Below are 20,286 nucleotides of genomic sequence, written 5' to 3'. Positions count from 1 at the left end.
TTAAAATGTTTTAGATGTTTCCTTAATCACAGAACATGTACTCTATTTCTTACTGAACTGCATTTCTAGAAACCACATATAGCAAATCACACTTTCCCACAGAAATTTACCATTGGGCCATTTCATTCTCATTCACAGGCAGTTCCTCATATATCAAGGGTGAACATCATTATACAGAGCAACTATATGCCTTTTCAACAACTGGGCATACTTCTCATCATTAATGACTCAGATGTAAAAACTCTCTTCATTAGTCACTGATGATTCACTAGAGCATTTCACCATAAAGCATAGAAATAATTACCAGGTGATTAGGAACATTTTAAAAAGAACTCTAAAATATTTCTCACGTAGGATTGGCAGAAAACAATGGAAGAGAGGCAGCAAGAACAAAGGTCTGGATGTTAATCAGGCAATTTACAGTTTCTACTTTCTCTCCCTACATGTGGGAGTTTCTGCTGCCAAGAGTTTTCTTTGCTTGTCTTGTGATTTTCTTTACAGATACAAAGTTTTCATCCCAGAGAACAAAATAATCAGTTCCCTCATTAATAATCAGCAGCCACAACTTTGAAACAACTTATTAATAATAAGCAATACCAAGAAACAAAGCAAAAATATAGTTATCTTTCCAATATAACCTCCGTCCATTTTAAAATGACCCTTCATTACCGGCAGGAGTGATCTCCCCTCCGAAGTAATAAAAACATTAATATTGCAGGGGAATTCCATCTGGTGGTAGCTGAAGTCATAATCCACCTTCTGCCAAGTTATTAGGTTGCTCAGAGCAGTCACATTATGAACACCTACAAAAACAAGGGAATAATTTTTCAGTAACTCGATTTTAATCACCTAACCAAATTAGTTTTGCTGACATTGATAATAAGACATGAGATTTCTACTGCTTTAAAAAAAGTATATGAGGCACTGTTCAATCTTCTAAATGTTCATTAATTAATAGGCTTCACAGATAATATCTGTCAAGCTAGACAAACATATTTCTGGAGCCAAGATTCCTCCCCAACCCACCCCAAATCTAATACCAAGCATCTGGTGTGCAATTAGATATAAAATAGTTCCCGATATAAGTATGATTATTTTGTATGTGGCATCTTCACAGGGCTAAAATAATCTGGTAGAACCAAAACTATTTTTATACAGAGATAATGTTACTGAATTTATACTCACCTTTGCCTTAATTCTGCCCAGTCTACACTATTTTTTCTATTTTTACCTCTTGAACTTACCACCAGCAAAGTGTCTTCTTAATTCTCATTTGAGCATAGAAAAAGCAATCTGCTTTCTTGTAATTTTATAACATGTTCCATAACTGAGGTTAGTGTGAGCCATCTGATCTACTAAATATTTTTTCAGAGATTCTTTGAAAAAAATTTTTTAAATCACATTGGCTGGTAAAAAATGTTTTATTAGATCTTTTCTACAACTTTTCTTTTGAGGTAATATAGGACCAAAGGCAAAACCTCCTCCTTTTTCAGCCTTTAAAAAGCTACCTGCTACTTACTTGGTGTATTATCATACTATTTTCAAACTATCACAAAACATAGTTGATGTACACAATTTATTTGTTAATGATATATGCTTTAACCAAATTCACAGAGTAAGCCTTTGTCTTAAATACTTGTGAAGTGTGAATTTGTCTTTGTTCAGTTATTCCTTAGAAAATCATTACCACGCCTGGCTTTGCTGGGAGTTAGAAATGGAAGGACAACGTCCGTGCACACACCTGGCGTGTCCAGCTGCCCCTGTTCCAGGAGAGTTTCATCAATTACAAGAGAAGTATTGCTGGGCAGCTGGAGGAGCCCGCTGACCAAGCGATTGGCTGTGTAGTCTTTGTGGGGAATGAATTTCAAGTGGTTCATGTTCGCTATAGTCATCTGCAGATGAAAAGACTGCAAAGAGAAATTTTTTTAATGATCAAGGAACTAAGTTTCTCTCTTTTAAGAAAATATATATTTGGAGTTAAACACTACATTTTATAATGGAAAGAAAGAGCTTATTACTTCTAAGGGAGTAAGCAGTCTCATGGTTTCTTGAGCTCTTAGAAACAAAAATTTCTCCATCATAAGAATTTCTGATTCTATGAGCTGCTTTATTCTCAGCTATCTTGTTCAGTATTCTTGAAGAATATTTTTTATTTTACCAGTGAACCAGAAACAAATGATAGACAACTGATATATATATCAAATATTCAGAGGCTTAACTTCTTTAACTGACCACAGGCTAACAAAACAGAAAACAAAATGTTTATTTACACATCAAGACGGAGAGAGAAAAGCTTAATTTTCCTCTGTGCTCCCTGAATTAAAATCATATTCACCAGTAAAGGCAAACATACAGTAGAAGTAGAAAATCATCCATACACAAATACGATATCTAAATCAGTAATCGTGAGAGGAGAGGACAAACACCAAACTATATTGCCCAAGGTGATCTACAAATTCAATGAAATCCCTATCAAATTACCAATGGCGTTTTTTATAGAACTAGAAAAATTTTTTTTTAATTTGTATGGAAACACAAAAGACCCCAAATAGCCAAAGCAATCTTGAGAAAGAAAAATGGAGCTGGAGGAATCAGGCTCCCTGACTTCAGACTATACTACAAAGCTACTGTCATCAAAACAGTATGGTACTAGCACAAAACAAAAATATAGATCAGTGGAACAGAATAGAAAGCCCAGAAATAAACCCACAAACATATGGTCAATTAATCTACGACAAAGGAGGCAAGAATATACCATGAAGAAATGACAGTCTCTTCAATAAGTGTTGCTGGGAAAACTGGACAGCCACATGTAAAAGAATGAATTAGAACATTCTCTAACACCATATAAAAAAATAAACTCAGAATGGATTAAAGACCTAAATGTAAGACTGGATACCATAAAACTCCTAGAGGAAAACATAGGCAGAACACTCTGACATAAATGGCAGCAATATCTTTTTTGGATCTATCTCCTAGAGTAATGGAAATAAAAACAAAAATAAACAAATGGAACCTAATTAAACTTAAAAACTTTTGCACAGCAAAGGAAACCATAAACAAAATGAAAAGACAACCTACAGAATGGGAGAAAATATTTGCAAATGACGCAACTGACAAGGGCCTAATTTCCAAAATATACAAACAGCTCATACAGCTCAGTATCAAAATAACAAACCCAATCAAAAAGTGGGCATAGACCTAAGTAGGCATTTCTCCAGAGACGACATACGCATGGCCAAAAGGCACATGAAAAGATGCTTAACACTGCTATTAGAGAAATGCAAATCAAAACTACAATGAGATGTCACCTCACACTGGTCAGAATGGCCATCAAAAAGTCTACAAATAATAAATGCTGGAGAGGGTATGGAGAAAAGGGAACCCTCCTACACTGTTGGTGGGAATGTAAGTTGGTGCAGCCTCTATGGAAAACAGTATGGAGTTTCCTCAGAAAACTAAAAATAGAATTACCAAAGGATCCAGCAATCCCACTCCTGGGCATACAAACAAAACTCTAAACCAAAAAGATACACGCACCCCTTTGTTCATAGCAGCACTACTCACAATAGCCAAGACATGGAAACAACCTAAATGTCCATCAACAGATGAACAGATAAAGAAGATGTGGTACATATATACAATGGACTACTCAGCCATAAAAGCCAATGAAATAATGGCATTTGCAGCAACATGGATGGATCTAGAGATTATCACACTAAGTAAAGTAAGCCAGACAAAGACAAATATCATATGATATCACTTATATGTGGAATCTTAAAAAAAAAAAAAAAGATACAAATGAACTTATATACAAAACAGAAATAGACCCACAGACACAGAAAACAAACTTATGGTTACCAAAGGGGAAAGGGTTGGGGGTTGGGGGATGGGGGGATAAATTAGGAGTCTGGGATTAACATAATACACTACTGCATATAAAACAGATAACCAACAGGGACCTACTGTATAGCACAGGGAAGTATACTCAATATTTTGTAATAACCTATAAGGGAAAAGAATCTGAGAAAAAAATAGATATATATGTATGTGTAACTGAATCACTCTGCTGTACACCTGAAACACAACACTGTAAATCAACTGTACTTCAATTTTTTAAAAATTTGTGAACCACTATATTGTACACCTGTAACTTATATAATATTATATATCAACTATACTTCCATTTAAAAAATTTTTAATAAATTTTGAAAATAAAATAAAACATATCCATTCAGCATAGACAGCTGCAGACCTCTGAACAAATTGCTCCAAGGAGGCCTGAGGTGTGGAGGACTCCGCACTATCATCAGCGCTGTGGGTCTCGGAACCTGCTCCACCTGGGAGATGCTGCCTCCTCACCCAGTCTCAGCAGTAGAAAATCAGTTAAGCCCACCTGCACCTCCCTCAGTCTTCCTGAGCCCACCACACTCAGTGCCCTCGGCACCCTGCGTTGTACTTCAGTACACTCCAGTGTACTCTACGATCACTCTGGACCATAAAGAAGTATGGGGCTTCCCTGGTGGCGCAGTGGTTGAGAATCTGCCTGCCAATGCAGGGGACACGGGTTTGAGCCCTGGTCTAGGAAGATCCCACATGCCGCAGAGCAACTAGGCCCGTGAGCCACAACTACTGAGCCTGCGCGTCTGGAGCCTATGCTCCGCAACGAGAGGCCGCGACAGTGAGAGGCTCGCGCACCGCGATGAAGAGTGGCCCCCGCTCGCCGCAACTAGAGAAAGCCCTCGCACAGAAACGAAGACCCAACACAGTCAAAAATAAATAAATTAATTAATTAAAAAAAAAAAAAAGAATAAAGAATAAATTAAAAAAAAAAAAGAAGTATGTGTGGTACAGGTGGAGACTGGGGTGGGGAAGGATGTCAAGGAAGAGAGAAGATGTATTTTCAAAATGCAGAGGATTTTTGTACTTTGGCTCAGTAATTCAAAGAAAGCGGGGGGCTGGGGGGGAGCGGTCGTATTATAGATACAAGGAAATGACCCCAAAAGAAACAGAATCTGTCAAAACAAAAGGTGGCATAGAGCAGGGTACAGCTCCATATAAGCAAAAGCAGGTCACTCACACTTACTGTTACGAAAACTAAATAAGATATTAAAAAGGCAAGTGTTTAGAAAAAGTTCAGTGCTGGCTAGACACAAACATAAGAGTAATATAAGGGAGTGGGATATGGTAAAAATGAAACAGTAAACAAACCACTACAAAGTGATGTAGAACAAAAAGAACAAAAAGGAAATACCTTACCATGCAAGAACCTCGAGTACTTTCCTCATATCACTTTCATACTTAAAGATATAATTCATAAAAAAAATATATATATATAATTCATGTCCCAAGTATGTGCTACTTAAATCTCGGCCTCAAGCTTTGAGTGGCCCTAGGCTGCCACTCAGACCTCACGTCCTAGGCTCCCTCCCCAGCACTCATTCCATGGCAGTACACTGGCCCCTCAGGCTGGCGTTCCTCAAACATGCCCAGCACACCGCGCTCAGACCCTGAACTTGTTCTCTGCACAGGACAGACACTTTCCCCAACACGGTCCTGTGTCTTGATCCTGGGCTTGCATCAAGTCTCTCCCTGAGCTCCACCCTGGAGAGGGCTTCCCCGACACGCTGTACATGTCAGCAACTCCACCCTGGCCCACCCGCCAGCGCTCCCTATCCCCTTCCCCTGGGCCTTTACTGTTCTCCATGGCACTTCAGTGACATACTATATATGTTATTTATTATTTGTTGGTCTTCCACCACCAACAAAATGTGGTCCAGGGCACTCCCAGGGAGTTGCTGAAACCCCTTCAGTAATTTTCAAAATGTGGTCCAGGGCACTCCCAGGGAGTTGCTGAAACCCTTTTATGGGGTCCATGAGGTCAAAATCACACATGGATAAAAGATCCATTCAATGTGCAAGACAGACCAATGAATTTACGATAGAGTATAAAAAGTTCATTGATGAGATTACAGATTTCACACAATTATCCTTGAAGAAAATGCCATATGGACAGTTTTGGTCTAGTATCAGAAGATCTACAGTTATCTGAAAATGCCATTAAAAGTCCTTCCTTTGCCAACTACTTTTTCATCTGTGTAAGGCCAGCATTCCTTCATATACTTCAGTCAAAACATCATGTTACAACAGACTGAATGCAGGAACAGATATGACAATCCAGCTGTCTTCTATTAATCCAGACATTAGAGAGACTGGCAAAAATTTAAAACAATGTCACTTTTATCACTAATATTTTTTTGTTTGGAAAAATAGCTATTTTTTACAAAAATATTTTACTTCTGTTCATATGTAATTGATTTATTTTCAATGAATATTTTAATATGTTTTTAGTTTTAACTTCTAATATGGTAAATTGATAATAAAAACCCAAACAACATCTCTTTGAGTTCTCAATAACTTTTTAACAGTGTAAAGTGAGTCAAGGAGAGTGAGAAATGTTGGTCTATTTAGTCCACTGCTGTTTCTTAAGAGCCCAGAAGACACTCAATAAACACTGGTTAAATGAATGATCTGTTTCAACCTCTTAAATTTCCAAAGTAAGAAGTGATCGGCATTGCCAGTCACACAACTAATCAGAAGCTATTCCCCTGTCCACAAGATCTTACTACCACACAAACACTGCATTCCAGATGTCCTGGCAAATAAAGGTAGCTTGACTTTCCAAACAGGAATTAAAACTGGGGCAGTAGAGATAAAGTTATTACCTCAACTAAAAGAATTATGCTCCTATAATTTAGAGTTTACTTAGATTTACGATTTTAAAGCACACAAAGGATACCAAATTGTACAAACAAATTGGCATCAACGGAGAGTGCAATGTTAAGGGAGTTACTACAGTTGTGTTGTTACTTGAAGAAACCTGTGCTAAGGCAATAAAGGAAACGTGAAATGTTTAGGAGTTAGTACATTTTAAATTATGAAACTAGGCAGGCTTTGTTTCCCCTTAATGAGGTCTTTTAACATCTCAAAGTTAAATATTTGGGTTGAATGAAAGACAGTTAGATGGACTTTTAAAGTGTACTTAAGCTTATAATACATATTTATATTGATCTTACTGCTGGAACTAGATGTTGAATAATTCGATATAAGTGTTCCGTGAAGGTACTATTCCGTGGACACCCACTCAAGTTAACCGTAAATTTTCCTAGTGGAAGAACATCTCTTCTTGTATATCTAGAAAAAAAAAGATATCAACCAATAAGATAGTCAGGTGATTTCCTGATCTCCATCAAAAAGCAAACGAAGAAAAATTAGCTTAATACTGTCATTAAAATTAAAGCAGATTACTCTGATCAGTTGTTTTTTTAAGCAGAAACAACAATAAAAATAATAGCCAATATTTAAGTGCTGGGCACGTGCCAGGTACTGTTCTAAGTACTTAAATGCTTTCTCATTTAATTCCCAAACACTCTGAGGTAGGTATTATTATTTTCATTTTACAGATGAGAAACCTGAGACACAGAAATTTTAAGAAACATGCCCACATTCACATAGCCAGGAAGTGACAGAGCTGAATTTGAACCCAGGTAGTTTGGTTCCAGAGTCTATGCTCTCATCCATCACGTACTACTGTCTCAAATCCTACCTGAGGAGATTTATAGTACAAAGATGTTTAGTGGAGGATTATTTAAACAGAGAAAAAGTAGGAAAACCTAACATTTAGGGAAAAAGTACAACTGTCTGTAATGAAATACTGCACAGCCATTAAGAGGTTCAAGAAGAATTATGATAGGAAATGCTTAACATAAATGATAAAAGCAAGATAATGATCTGTTTAGAGTATAATTGAGATCTAAGTAGGGATGGATACATAAGTAAACAAAAAAAGATGATATGAACAGGTACCAAGATCTGTTAACTGAGATCATCTTTAAGTGGTGAGATTAAAGACAATTTCAATTTTCTTCTTTATGCTCTTGGAACTTGTTGAAGGCACACATGTTATTTTGAAATCAGAAAACAAAGAGCTGTAGTGAAGTGAAAGGGAGAGGGGCACATGTCCACATACAAGTGAGATGTATACCCAATGGACCTCACAGAGCCTTGGGATGTAAAAACAGAGAATTCAGAATGCAAAAAGGATAAAACAGTTCATTTTACTCATTGGCCAGGTTCTTTATCTGATTTTTGCTCTTAAATTTAAGGAGGTACAATCAAAATGCTACATGTGACACTGAGAAAAGTTGAAAAAGGAATTTCTGTGATTTGGTATAACACCTGTTACACTGAACAAATAACCATCTGGTGATGAAGCCTAATAAACAAAAACAGAAACCTTTCTGTTCTTTTCCCCCTCTCAACAGAACACCAAACTCCCTTAATTCCCACCAGGAACAGAGTACTTACACTGTAGAAATGAGATGTAATATAAGATATTCAGCAGCCAAACTGTCTCCCAAAAGGGCGTGAGTGAGGAACCCAAGCAGTTCTGCTCTGACTGGAGACAATTCAGACATGAAACTGGAAACAACTGGAGAGAGAAGGGAGACCAGATTCAGAATACAAACCAGTTCCTCTCGTGTCTCTTAGGTTAAAAAGTAACTGGAACAAAGCACTGCACGTCAGTAGATGACTAGTATGGACTTAAAATATTGGTCAGTAAGTGATGCCAGTTGTCAAAATAAGACAGCGTGTATACCTTTTGGGGGGGCCTCATTTTAATGAAGAGAATTAACACAAAGGAAAATGGGGCAAAGAAATGGTGACCGCTGGAGAAATTTATTCTGATGACCGAGAACCTGACTGACAGCTCCACCACGCAGCTCTCACATGCTGGGTAAGTCTCTGGGCCACGAGGCTTTAGCACTTACACTTACAGGTTTTGCTCTCCTCCTTGTTAAGGCAAGCAGGCAGTAAAGGGTTGATGTGCTGCAACTTCTGGGCTAAAACCACATGGATTCTTGGCACTAAGGAGGCAGGAGGACTGTGCACTCTCTGTTCTTCGGCTGTGTCTGTGCATTCCATTGGATCTAGCAGCGAAGAGGCATCCCTGCGGAGAGATGACAGAGCTTCAGTTCACAGAGGCGGCAGCTGTATAGATGTAAAAATAACACACATCTCTGAAAATAAAATGAGAACTCAAGCCAAGAACAATTTCACCTGCACATCTCCTTAAAGAGCAGAAAATGCTCCTCTTCCTTGTAAACAGTTAATCACAGATTTCAGGCTACTTTGGTCATATTATGAGATAATGTATTTATTCTATTCTTCAAGATCAATAACAACATTTTTACTGAGTGTGCTGTAACTGCAACAAATGGGATATAGCATATCACTCATCAAGTTACTTCAAAATGCAGACACCCTTTCTTAAGCTATTAGCTGGGACATCAAATACTTCATCGCATGTCTCAAAAATGGGGGTCTCTTCCTTAAAAGCCATCAGGTGTCTACTATTCAGTGTGAAGAATCCATTCATCTCTCTTGCTAATTTTTCTTCCTAAATTTTCTTACATGATACCTCTCTTGAATAGTGAATAGACAAGCAGTGAAAAGGAAGTGTGAGTTTTTCAGATTTGCTAAATAAATTAGCAGATGATAGATTTATTGTGAGATGATTGAAACAAATGACTAAAATGTTTTTAGACTTTACAGACTGACTCTAGAGAGTAATCAATTCATATCACCATCTTCCTTAAATACAAGAATGATACCAACAACCTTTATATAGTGTGTACCACGTGCTGGGCAATGTTCTTCACTTTGCACACACAAATTCATTAAAACCTCACAACCACCCTCATGTATAATGAGGAAACCAAGCCACTGTAGACGTTAAGTCTAAGGTCACAAAGCCAGTAAGTGGCCAAACCAGGATCCCAACTCAGGCCATCTGGCTCAGTCTGTGTACTAAAATTCCTCCATAAATGAAGTAACTCAAGCAGGAAATTCACCATAACCAGAAACAGCCAAGACAAGCAATGTTGTATGCCATTATTATGGAACTGTTATTTAAGTTTATTTAAAGTTGTTTAAAATGTCTGTTTTGCATCATTTTTTAAGTGTGAAAAAAAAGTTCTTCCTATGGAAAACCAAGATGAATGTCCAATATTTAACAAAAAACTCTACTGTAGGGGCAGAATATAATTCCTTTCTTTTGCCAACCTCAAAACAAAATAAAAAAGAATGAGGATGATCTGGATTTTCAGAATATATTAAGTGAGGGGAAAAAAATATGTAAAAGAGCACATATACCATGCCCCCCTTTTATGTAAGGGTAAGTGAGGAAAAAAATACATATGTATCTGTTTTTGCAAAAAAGAGATACAGGAAGGATAAAAGCAGAACTGAGGCTGGTTCCCTACAGCAGCAGTCCCCAGCCTTTTTGGCACCAGGGACCAGTTTCATGGAAGACAATTTTCCCACGGACGGGCAGGGGACTGGAGGGTGCAGGGGTTGGGGGGATGGTCCAGGTGGTAACGCGAGCAACGGGGAGCGGCAGATGAAGCCTCGCTCTCCTGCCCTACAGAGCGTGGGTGGGAGCAGGGTAGAGGAGATGAGGGTAGTGGGGAATGACATTCCTACATTCTTTCTATACAGCTTTGATTTTGGCAACAATTTCCATGTTTTCTATACTTATCTTTAAGTACAGAAACCAATAAGGACAGAGGGAAAACTCTGCAGTGAAACACAATGGAAACAAATGAACCTAACTATGTATAATGAATAACAACTAGCACAGCACTGAAGTGGGAGGAAGTCACCCAAGTAACTCTGGAACACAGCTGACTATATATACACTCTCATTCTAAAATAAATAAGATTTGGAAACAAATAATGAACTCAAGTTACTAGGTTTGTTTTTTGCAGTGGTATGGGTTATCGATTCTGAAATTACCTTCTCTGCATAGCAGTCTCCTCTTATCAGCAGGGAATACATTCCAAAACCCCTAGTGGATGCCTGAAACTGTGGATAGTACTGAGCCTCATATATAATATGTCTTTTCCTATATATACATTCCTATGATAAAGTTTAATTTACAAATTAGGCACAGTAAGAGATTACCCATGATAACTAATAATAAAAATAGAACAATTATAATGATATACTGTAATAAAAGTTATGTGAATGTGGTTTCTCTCTCTCAAAATATCTTATTGTACAAACTTAATGCCTTTTCCATCTTAACTAAGCACTTATCACATACCGTGACTGTTAACTTTTGCAGGTTGAGATGCAAAAGCAAAACTAGCACTAATTTCTTTTTCCTTCTCAACAAGTTCACATAATCTTCTACTGTTCTTACTGTAGATCTTAACAACCTCAGCATACGATTTTTTTTTCTTTCCGTATAAGTCAAACAATTTTACCTTTTCACTTTAAAAAAAAGCACTTTACAGCTTTTCTTTGGCATACTCAAATTGCCAGGATCACTACTCTTGTGCTTTGGGGCCATTATTAAGTAAAATAAGGGTTACTTGAATACAGGCACTGTGATACCTGGAAAATCGATCTGATAACTGAGATGGCTACTAAGTGACTAACAGATGGCATACCCTGGACAAAGGGATGATTCACGTCCTGGGCAGGACGGAGTGGGACAACTTGAGATTTCATCACGCTACTAAGAAAGGTATGCAATTTAAAACTTATTGTTTATTTCTGGAATTTCCCAGTTAATATTTTCAGACAGTGGTTGACTGTAGGTAACTGAAACCATGGAAAGCAAAACCAAAGTAAGGGGGACTCTACTATATCATAGACTTGAGCAAAGGAGTATACTGAGGATACTGGGAGTCGAGTTTCTTTCTGTTGGAAAAGGGAATTACAAAGACGGAAAGGAGGAAGACTAGGATGGCACCGAGCTGTGGAGCCGAACTGAACTGGAACCAGGAAGACAGTGTGAGCTCATGGTTTCTGATATACCGACTTGTAAATAATATAGACTGATGTACGTGCGTACCACAAGTAACCACAAGATCAGAAAGAACTTCACCAGTAAGGGGATACTGTACCTGCTGGTGTGATACACTGAGAAGGATACATCACTTTGTAGTTTCCTGCCCAAAATGTATAACCAGAATCTAATCACACGGAAACATCAGACAAACCTAAACTGAGAGACATCCTTGAAGACACTTGAAGAGTGTCAAGGTTCTGCTCTGCCATGTGAGGACACAGCAAGAAGACAACCATCTGCAAACCAGGAAAAAGGCCCTCACTAGACACTGGCGTCTTAACCTTGGATTTCCCAGCTTCCATAACTGTGAGAAATGAATTTTTTTGTTGTATAAGCTGAAAGAACAGAAAAAGTTGTCAAGGCCTTGAAGGACAACAAAGAGCTGGAGACTGCTCCAGGTTAACACAACGAGTGACCCTAAGGATCCTGGACCAAGAAAATGACTGTCAGAAAGAACAGCAATGAGACAATTAGTGAAATTTAGTGTGGTCTGTGGTCAGTGTATAGTGTATTCACAGCAAATTTCCAAACTTTGTAGCTATACTCTGATTATATACGAGAAGGTCTTTGTTCTTAGGAAATATGAATGCAACAAGTATTTAGGATATGACATATGTAACTTAATCTCAAGTGTTTCCAAAAAGTGTACGTATATATAAAAATGCGTGTATATAAAAATAAGCAAATGGAGCCTAAGTGTTAACAACTTGTAAATTTGGGTGAAGGGAGAAAGGGAGTTCTTTATAATTTCAAACTTTCAGCAAAGTTGGAGAGTAATTATGTCAAAATAGACTCACCTTTCATCATTATTCAGTATACTTAGCACGGGATCCACAGATAGTATGCCATATAACTCAAGAACATCATTTACTTTAAAACAATCCCAGTCTTCATAGACCTAACAAGAGGCCACACAAAATCACATTGTTAGGACTAAATAACACCAAAAAAGCATACAATATTGGTCTTAAAGTTCAAGTAATAATAATATCTTAGCATTTTAAATCAGAAAATGAACCTCAAAGCAACTCCTTTATTTGATAAATTGAGATCAAGAGAGGTAAAGCACTTACCTGAAGTCACTCTGCAATGAGCAAATAAGTTAACAACTAAAACATGGGACCTCCTGACTCCTGGCCAATGTCTGTTTCCCCACTACATTCAGAGAAAAGGCTTTCCCCCAAGGATGATGGTCAACTAAAACTAGAAACATGCATTATCTCAAAATCTATTAACTACATCAAGAGAAGGGAAGAACCCACGATTATTAACTTTGGACTTATTCACAAGCTATGCAGTGTTAGGAGGATTAACACAAACTTAGAACGGCCATGAGGTTTCTCACAGTAAAGAGCCAAACTTTCAGAGCTGTCTATCATGATGGATATTAGAAACTGTCAAAGCCTCCTACTGGTGAGACCTAAGAGAAGCATGGAAGGAAAAACGTGCTAATTCTTGCTCCTGTGCTACATAACTGAAGTGCCATTTAAGTTAAAACCACAACAACTAAGAACAGAAATTCTCAATGATCATTTCTGAAACTTGTATCACTTGTTCACCTCTCATGATTAAAAAATCAGAATAAGCAGAATAGGGGAACAAACTATTAACAGATTTTTTTCCTTCTACCTTATTTTAAATCTAAGTGAGAAATGGCTTTTGATAAGAAAAGGAAGAATGATGAAAATAAAGCAGATAGGGACTTCCCTGCTGGTCCAGTGGTTAAGAATCCGCCTTCCAATGCAGGGTACGCAGGTTCGATCCCTGGTCCAGGAACTAAGATCCCACATGTGGTGGGGCAACTACGCCCGTGCTGCCACTACATAGCCTGCGCGTCTCAACTAGAGAGAGGCCAGCGCACCGCGACAAAGATCCCGCGCGACTAAGACCCGACGCAGCCAATAAAATAATTAATTAAAAAAGAAAGCAGATATTAGTAAGTTAGAAATGATATAGGAAGGAAATAGATATTAATTTAAAAGTTGTTCCACATCTATCTGAAATATCCATTTTTTGTAAACAATGCTGTGGCAGGAAAAAAAATGTCCCCCCACCACTCCGACCAATATCCACATCTTAATCACTGGAATCCTTGAGTATGTTACCTTACATGTAAAAGGAACTTGTATAAATTAAGGACCCTAAGATGGGGAGATTATTCTGGATTGCATGGGTGGGCTCAATTTAATCATACATGTCCTTAAAATTGGAGAATCTCTCCTACCTATGGTCAGAGGGAGATGTGACTATGAAGAAATGGTCAGAGGGCTACATTACTGCTGACTTGGAAGATGGAGGAAGGGGCCACAAGCCAAGGAATAATGGCAGCCTCCAAAAGCTGGAAAAGGCAAGAAAACAGATTCCCCCCCTAAAGCCTCCAGAGAGGAACCAGTCCTGCTGTCACCTGAATTTTACCCCCAGTGAGATCAATGTTGGACTTCTGGCCTAAAGCCTGCAAAATGATAAATTTTGTTGTTTTAAGCTGCTAAGTTTGTGGTGATTTGTTACAGCAGCAAAAGAAAACTTGCTAATACAAATGCTAAGAGTCTTCTGTTTTAATTTCTGAGACACTTAACACATCTTTGTCAGCATCAGGTCTATAAAAGATTTTATTACCTTCACGAGGCATGCAGGACCCTTCTCTCCCGGCAGTGGAAAATTCAGATCAAAAGGAGAAGAGAGGTTTAGCGAGTTCAGCTGTTGTCCAGAAGAAGCTTCTGTTTCTAAACGTTTTGGTTCTCCACACCATTGAAGACCACCAACACTCCCTAAATTCAAAGGGACAGCATTGCACATCGTCATTGCTAAGGCTTCCTGGAGATAAAGAACATTCCTAAACAGCCTTTTGAATTTGATAGAAATGATGCTTCTGAGCTTGCAAACTTCAAGTTGTTACAGTTTTTAAGGAAATAACACATACTAGAACCCCTTTGACCTATCAAGAGAACAAAGATTATTATGAAGATCTGAAAGTGTTATCACTTTCCCCCTGCAATAAAATGGCAACAAATTCCCGCCCCCCCCAATCAAATCTCATCTAAGTAACTTTAAAAGTTAATATTTAACATGGTTACTTGACATCTTTGACCCAAGGAGTACATGGGTCTACTGACAACAAAAACACCTTTGTAGAACATACTTCTTTCTACTTATTAAGTAGAATAAAACCATATAGCAATAAACTCATTTACCAAACATCTATTAATGTCCACTATGTACCAGGAATCAGACTAGTTGCTGGGGATACAAAAGATCATTTAAAGATAGCCTCTACCCCTAAAGTAGTCACAGTTTAGGGCTGATAACTAGTTAGAATTAAAATATAGCTTCCCATACCACACAGTGTTGCTCAGCAATAAAAAGGAATAAAATATTGATATAAGCAACAACTTGAATGGATCTCAAGGGAATTTTGCTGAATGAAAAAAGCCAATCTACAAAGTCTATATACTACATGATTCCATTTATGTAACATTCTTAAAATGACAAAATTATAGGGATGAAGAACAAATTAGTGGTTGCCAGGGGGGAGGTAGAGAGGCAGGAGAGGTGGGTATGATTATAAAAGGGCAACATGAGAGATCCAGGTAATGAACTGTTCTGTATCCTGACTGTGGTAGTGGTCACATGAATCTACACATGTGATGAAACTGCATAGAACTAAATACATACACATGCACAAAAATAACTGCATGTAAAAATGTGAATTCTGAATAAGGTCTATGGACTATATCAATATCCATTTCCTGGTTATGATATTCTACTATTAATTATGCAAGATGTTGACCCAGATGAAACTGGATCAAGTATATACAGGATCTCTCTTATGTTTTACAACTGCATGTGAATCTACACTTATCTCCAAAACAGCTTAAGATATATATACAGCCTGATAGATTGCCTAGAAACCAACAAACAAGGTAAACTTTACATAAATAATGCACTCAAATGTATTCGAAAGCCCTGAAAAGTATGATATTCAAACAAAAGGGGCAAGAAATAGAAAGAAGCATCAAGAGATGATAAGAGAATTACCATATGTCTTGGATTCTAATATGTTATTTATTGTTTCGATACACCGTTAATTTTAATAAACATTTGGGGGGTGAGTGGAGAAAAAGAACACTATCACATTTGTATACATTTACTATAAAACATTCCAATTTTAAAAACATTAAAATATGCCTTAGCATTAAAGAAATACGGTAGTATGAACTTATAAAGTAGAGTAATATATGATTAAATGAAATTCAGTAGTAAATCTTTGTTTACCACTGATTGTTATATTTGCCCTCTCAACCCATCCTTCACATTCAAATTAACTAGACTAATTTGTTTTTACCTCCTCTGCCTTTAACTTGTCCTTGGATTAAAGATGCTAAAGAGAAATGACTGGACACAAAAGGAGAAATAAAGACAAACTTATCTACCTGCCATATGAAGGAATTCAGTGCTCATAATAACTGTGATTGGCGAAATCAATAATGATATATACCAATTTTGAAATTCTCTCATTCTCTTAGAAAATTTCAACTTTTGGTCTCCTTGTTTTAATCAGAATTGTGTTTTAATTAATCTTAATACATAAACCACTACAAACTTACATAAACAGAACAAACAGAACTATGACTATTCTAAGGGTATTTGCTTTAAAGTTTAGGAGTAAGAAATCCAGTATACCACAATTTCACATTTTTCCTCCAGTGTTTTCAGTCTTACTAATTAAAGCATCACTATTCCAAAAAGAAAATAAGAAAGGATGTTTCAGATATAAATAAGTCACTTTTAGGGTAGAGTACTTCATATTACTTAAAAGCTGAGATAAAAAAAACATGAAGAAAGATAAAAGACCTTTTCCAGCTACCCAAATTGAGACCCGTAACAACTGACAGTAGAGTAGCCACTTCTCACTAAGTGATGTCTAACTGCTCAATTATGAAGCACAGTCTGACCAAAGAGTAACTGTTCAAACTCTCAAAACTGTCTATAATTCTGATAAACCTCAAAGCAAAGTTGTCAAATCACTGCCAGCTCCTAAATCTAGAGCTACATTATACAACAATTAATTCTGAATACGAATCTACTGCAAGAGACCAGAAGTCTACTGAAAGCCCAATGGCACACACTACCTGCTTGTCTGGCACCCGCATGCTGCTCTTTCTGTTTATTCGGCTGTAGGTCCATATCTTCATCATCTTCATAACTCCTCTTGTGACGACTGGGAGTGTAGGACGTTGAAGGGCTGACTCGAGCTTGGTTTGTATTAACATAGGCGTTAAATGAAGGTTAAGGAAAGATTTTCATGAACTGGGGAATATCATTAAGTTACCCTACCTAGGTGACTAATAAAAGACTATTACTTTGGCAGTTTGGTTAAAATAAAAATGTATTTTTAGGGGCTTCCCTGGTGGCGCAGTGGTTGAGAATCTGCCTGCTAATGCAGGGGACACGGGTTCGAGCCCTGGTCTGGGAAGATCCCACATGCCGCGGAGCAACCAGGCCCATGCGCCACAACTACTGAGCCTGCGCGTCTGGAGCCTGTGCTCCGCAACAAGAGAGGCCACGACAGTGAGAGGCCCGCGCACTGCGATGAAGAGTGGCCCCCGCTTGCCGCAACTAGAGAAAGCCCTCGCACAGAAACGAAGACCCAACACAGCCAAAAATAAATAAATAAATAAATAAATAATTTTTTTTTAAAAAAATGTATTTTTAAAAGAAGGTTGATGTATACAATAAATAAGCTATAAGGATATATTGTATAGCAGCAGTCCCCAACCTTTCTGGCACCAGGGACCAGTTTCATGGAAGACAACTTTTCCCGGACGGGTGTGTGCGTATGGGGGGGATGGTTCAGGCGGTAATGAGAGCGATGGGGAGCGGCAAAATGAAGTTTCCCTTGCTCGCCCGCCGCTCACCTCCTGCTGTGCGGCCCAGTTCCTAACAGGCCACGGCCCAGGGGTTGGGGACCCCTGTTGTATAACACAGGGAATACAGCCAATATTTTATAATAAATATGGAGTATAATCTATCAAAAATTTTGAATCACTATGTTGTACACCTGAAATTCAAACACTATTGTAAATCAACCACACCTCAATTTTTTTAAAAAACCCAGAATAACAAAAATTTTTTTTTAATAAAAGAAGAATGAACTTCCAGTTTGGGTCATAAGAATTAACAGCTCAAACTTATGCCCCCTACCTTGCTGTAAAGAACTGTAAAACTGATCTCCCAAGGCAACAGAAATAAAAGCAAAAATAAACAAATGGGACCTAATCAAACTTATATGCTTTCACACAGAAAAGGAACCATAAATAAAATGAAAAGACAACCTATGGACTGGGAGAAAATATTTGCAAAAGATGAGACCTACAAGGGCTTAATTTCCAAAATATACAAACAGCTCATACAACTCAATAAGAAAAAAACAAACAACCCAATCAAAAAATGGGCAGAAGATCTAAACAAACACTTCTCCAAAGACGGAATACAGAAGGCCAACAGGCACATGAAAAGATGCTCAACATCGCTAATTATTAGAGAAATGCAAATCAAAACTACAATGAGGTATAATCACTTCACACTGGTCAGAATGGCCATCATCAAAAAGTCTACAAATAGTGCTCGCTTCGGCAGCACATATATTAAAAAAGTCTACAAATAATAAATGCTGGAGAGAGTGTGGAGAAAAGGGAACCCTCCTACACTGTTGGTGGGAATGTAAATTGGTGCAGCCCCTATGGAAAACAGAATGGAGGCTCCTTAAAAAACTAAAAATAGAGTTACCATTATGATCCAGCAATCTCACTCCTGGGCATATATACAGAAAAGACAAAAGCTCTAATTTGAAAAGATACATGCACCCCAATGTTCAAAGCAGCACTAGTAACAATAAAGACATGGAAGCAACCTAAATGTCCATCAACAGATGAATGGATAAAGATGTGGTGTGTATACACATACATACACACACACACACACTGGGATATTACTCAGCCATAAAAAAGAATGAAATAATGCCATCTGCAGCAACATGGATGGACCCAGAGATTATCATATTAAGTGAAGTTAAGTCGGACAGAGAAAGACAAATATTATATGATATCACTTATATGTGAGATATAAAAAAATAGTACAAATGAACTTATTTATAAAATGGAAACAGACTCACAGACATAGAAAACAAACTCATGGTTACCAAAGGCGAAGGGTAGGGGCTGGCGGGGGAGGGATAACTTGGGAGTATGGGACTGACAGATGCACACTACCATATATAAAATAGATAAATGACAAGAATTTACTGCTTAGCACAGGGAAATATATTCAATGTCTTGAAATAAACTATACTGGAAAAGAAACTTTAAAAAAGAATACATATGTATATGTATAACTGAATCACTTTGCTGTATACCTGAAACTAACACAATATTGTAAATCAACTATACTTCAATTAAAAAAACAAAAAACCTGTAAAACTGGACAAAAGGCATGAAGCAATTGTTTTCAGTCTTTGGACAACAAGGAACATAAGGTTATGATCCTTGAATGAGAAGAAACACCACAGGTAAACTCCACATTGTCCCCAGCTCTCTCAGGGGCATATTCCAAATTGCAGCAAAGGGAAGTGGAGGTTCTGCTCTTGCTGGTAGAGAAAACAGAGCACATAGCTCAGGGCTACTGAAGCAACTGGAATTTGCACAACAGTTAGAGAGGAAGGAGCTGCAGATACAGCCCTAGGAGAGAACAGCTGCTGCTTGGTTGGGAGCTTACCAGAGATTCTGGAAGTTGTACAATACTAGAACTGGACCCTGCTGAGACTCACGAGCACTTAGGTGAGACCCGGAAATAGCACATCTCGCAAGTAAGGACTACATCCTACACTGTAAGTGACACTCATACCTACCTTAACAAATCCCAAAATCAAGCCTTGACATGATCAAAGTGATCCACTTAAATTACCTGCCTGCCAGAACAAAATTCAACATTCTTGAAGACAAAAGTAAACTTTCAACAGTGTTGTATATCAGCATAAGTAATCATAACACATGATTAATTATGTGAAGAAGCAGGAAAGTATGGCCTATAAGCAGGATTAAAAACAGTATCAATAGAAAAAAAACAACAACCCAGAGACAACCTGGATATTGGAATTAGCAGACAAGGGCATTAAAAAGCAATTCCAAAATTTACAATTTTAAAAGAAAAGATGAGGACTATCATCAGAAAAATGGAAACAAAGAAAAAGAACCAAATGAAAAAATCTAGAACTAAAAAATAAAATGGGAAAAAAAAACCCTCAATCACCTGAGAACAATAATAATTAGTCTACAATCATGTGATTTGAGCCCCAGAAAACGAGAAAAAT

At 37.7% G+C, this 20,286-nt stretch overlaps 1 protein-coding gene across 5 annotated transcripts in view; it reads right to left on the bottom strand.

Moving 5' to 3' along the window:
- Positions 1-20,286, bottom strand: part of MCMBP (minichromosome maintenance complex binding protein) — a 66,936-nt gene that overhangs the window by 11,999 nt on the left and 34,651 nt on the right. For 3 of the 5 annotated variants that reach the window (XM_061192681.1, XM_061192683.1, XM_061192686.1), the window contains 8 exons: positions 17,051-17,195; positions 14,538-14,689; positions 12,719-12,819; positions 8,832-9,010; positions 8,368-8,491; positions 7,077-7,194; positions 1,742-1,907; positions 670-803 (listed from right to left, as the gene is read on the bottom strand). In XM_061192681.1, the coding sequence (XP_061048664.1) occupies positions 670-803; positions 1,742-1,907; positions 7,077-7,194; positions 8,368-8,491; positions 8,832-9,010; positions 12,719-12,819; positions 14,538-14,689; positions 17,051-17,195 (1,119 nt within the window). The remainder of the gene's footprint in view (positions 1-669; positions 804-1,741; positions 1,908-7,076; positions 7,195-8,367; positions 8,492-8,831; positions 9,011-12,718; positions 12,820-14,537; positions 14,690-17,050; positions 17,196-20,286) is intronic. The other 2 variants (XM_061192682.1, XM_061192684.1) reach the window with 1 other exon arrangement.

Source organism: Eubalaena glacialis, chromosome 1 (genome assembly GCF_028564815.1).
Source record: "Eubalaena glacialis isolate mEubGla1 chromosome 1, mEubGla1.1.hap2.+ XY, whole genome shotgun sequence".
NCBI classification, from domain to species: Eukaryota; Metazoa; Chordata; class Mammalia; order Artiodactyla; family Balaenidae; genus Eubalaena; species Eubalaena glacialis.
This window is presented reverse-complemented; position numbering and strand designations above follow the sequence as displayed.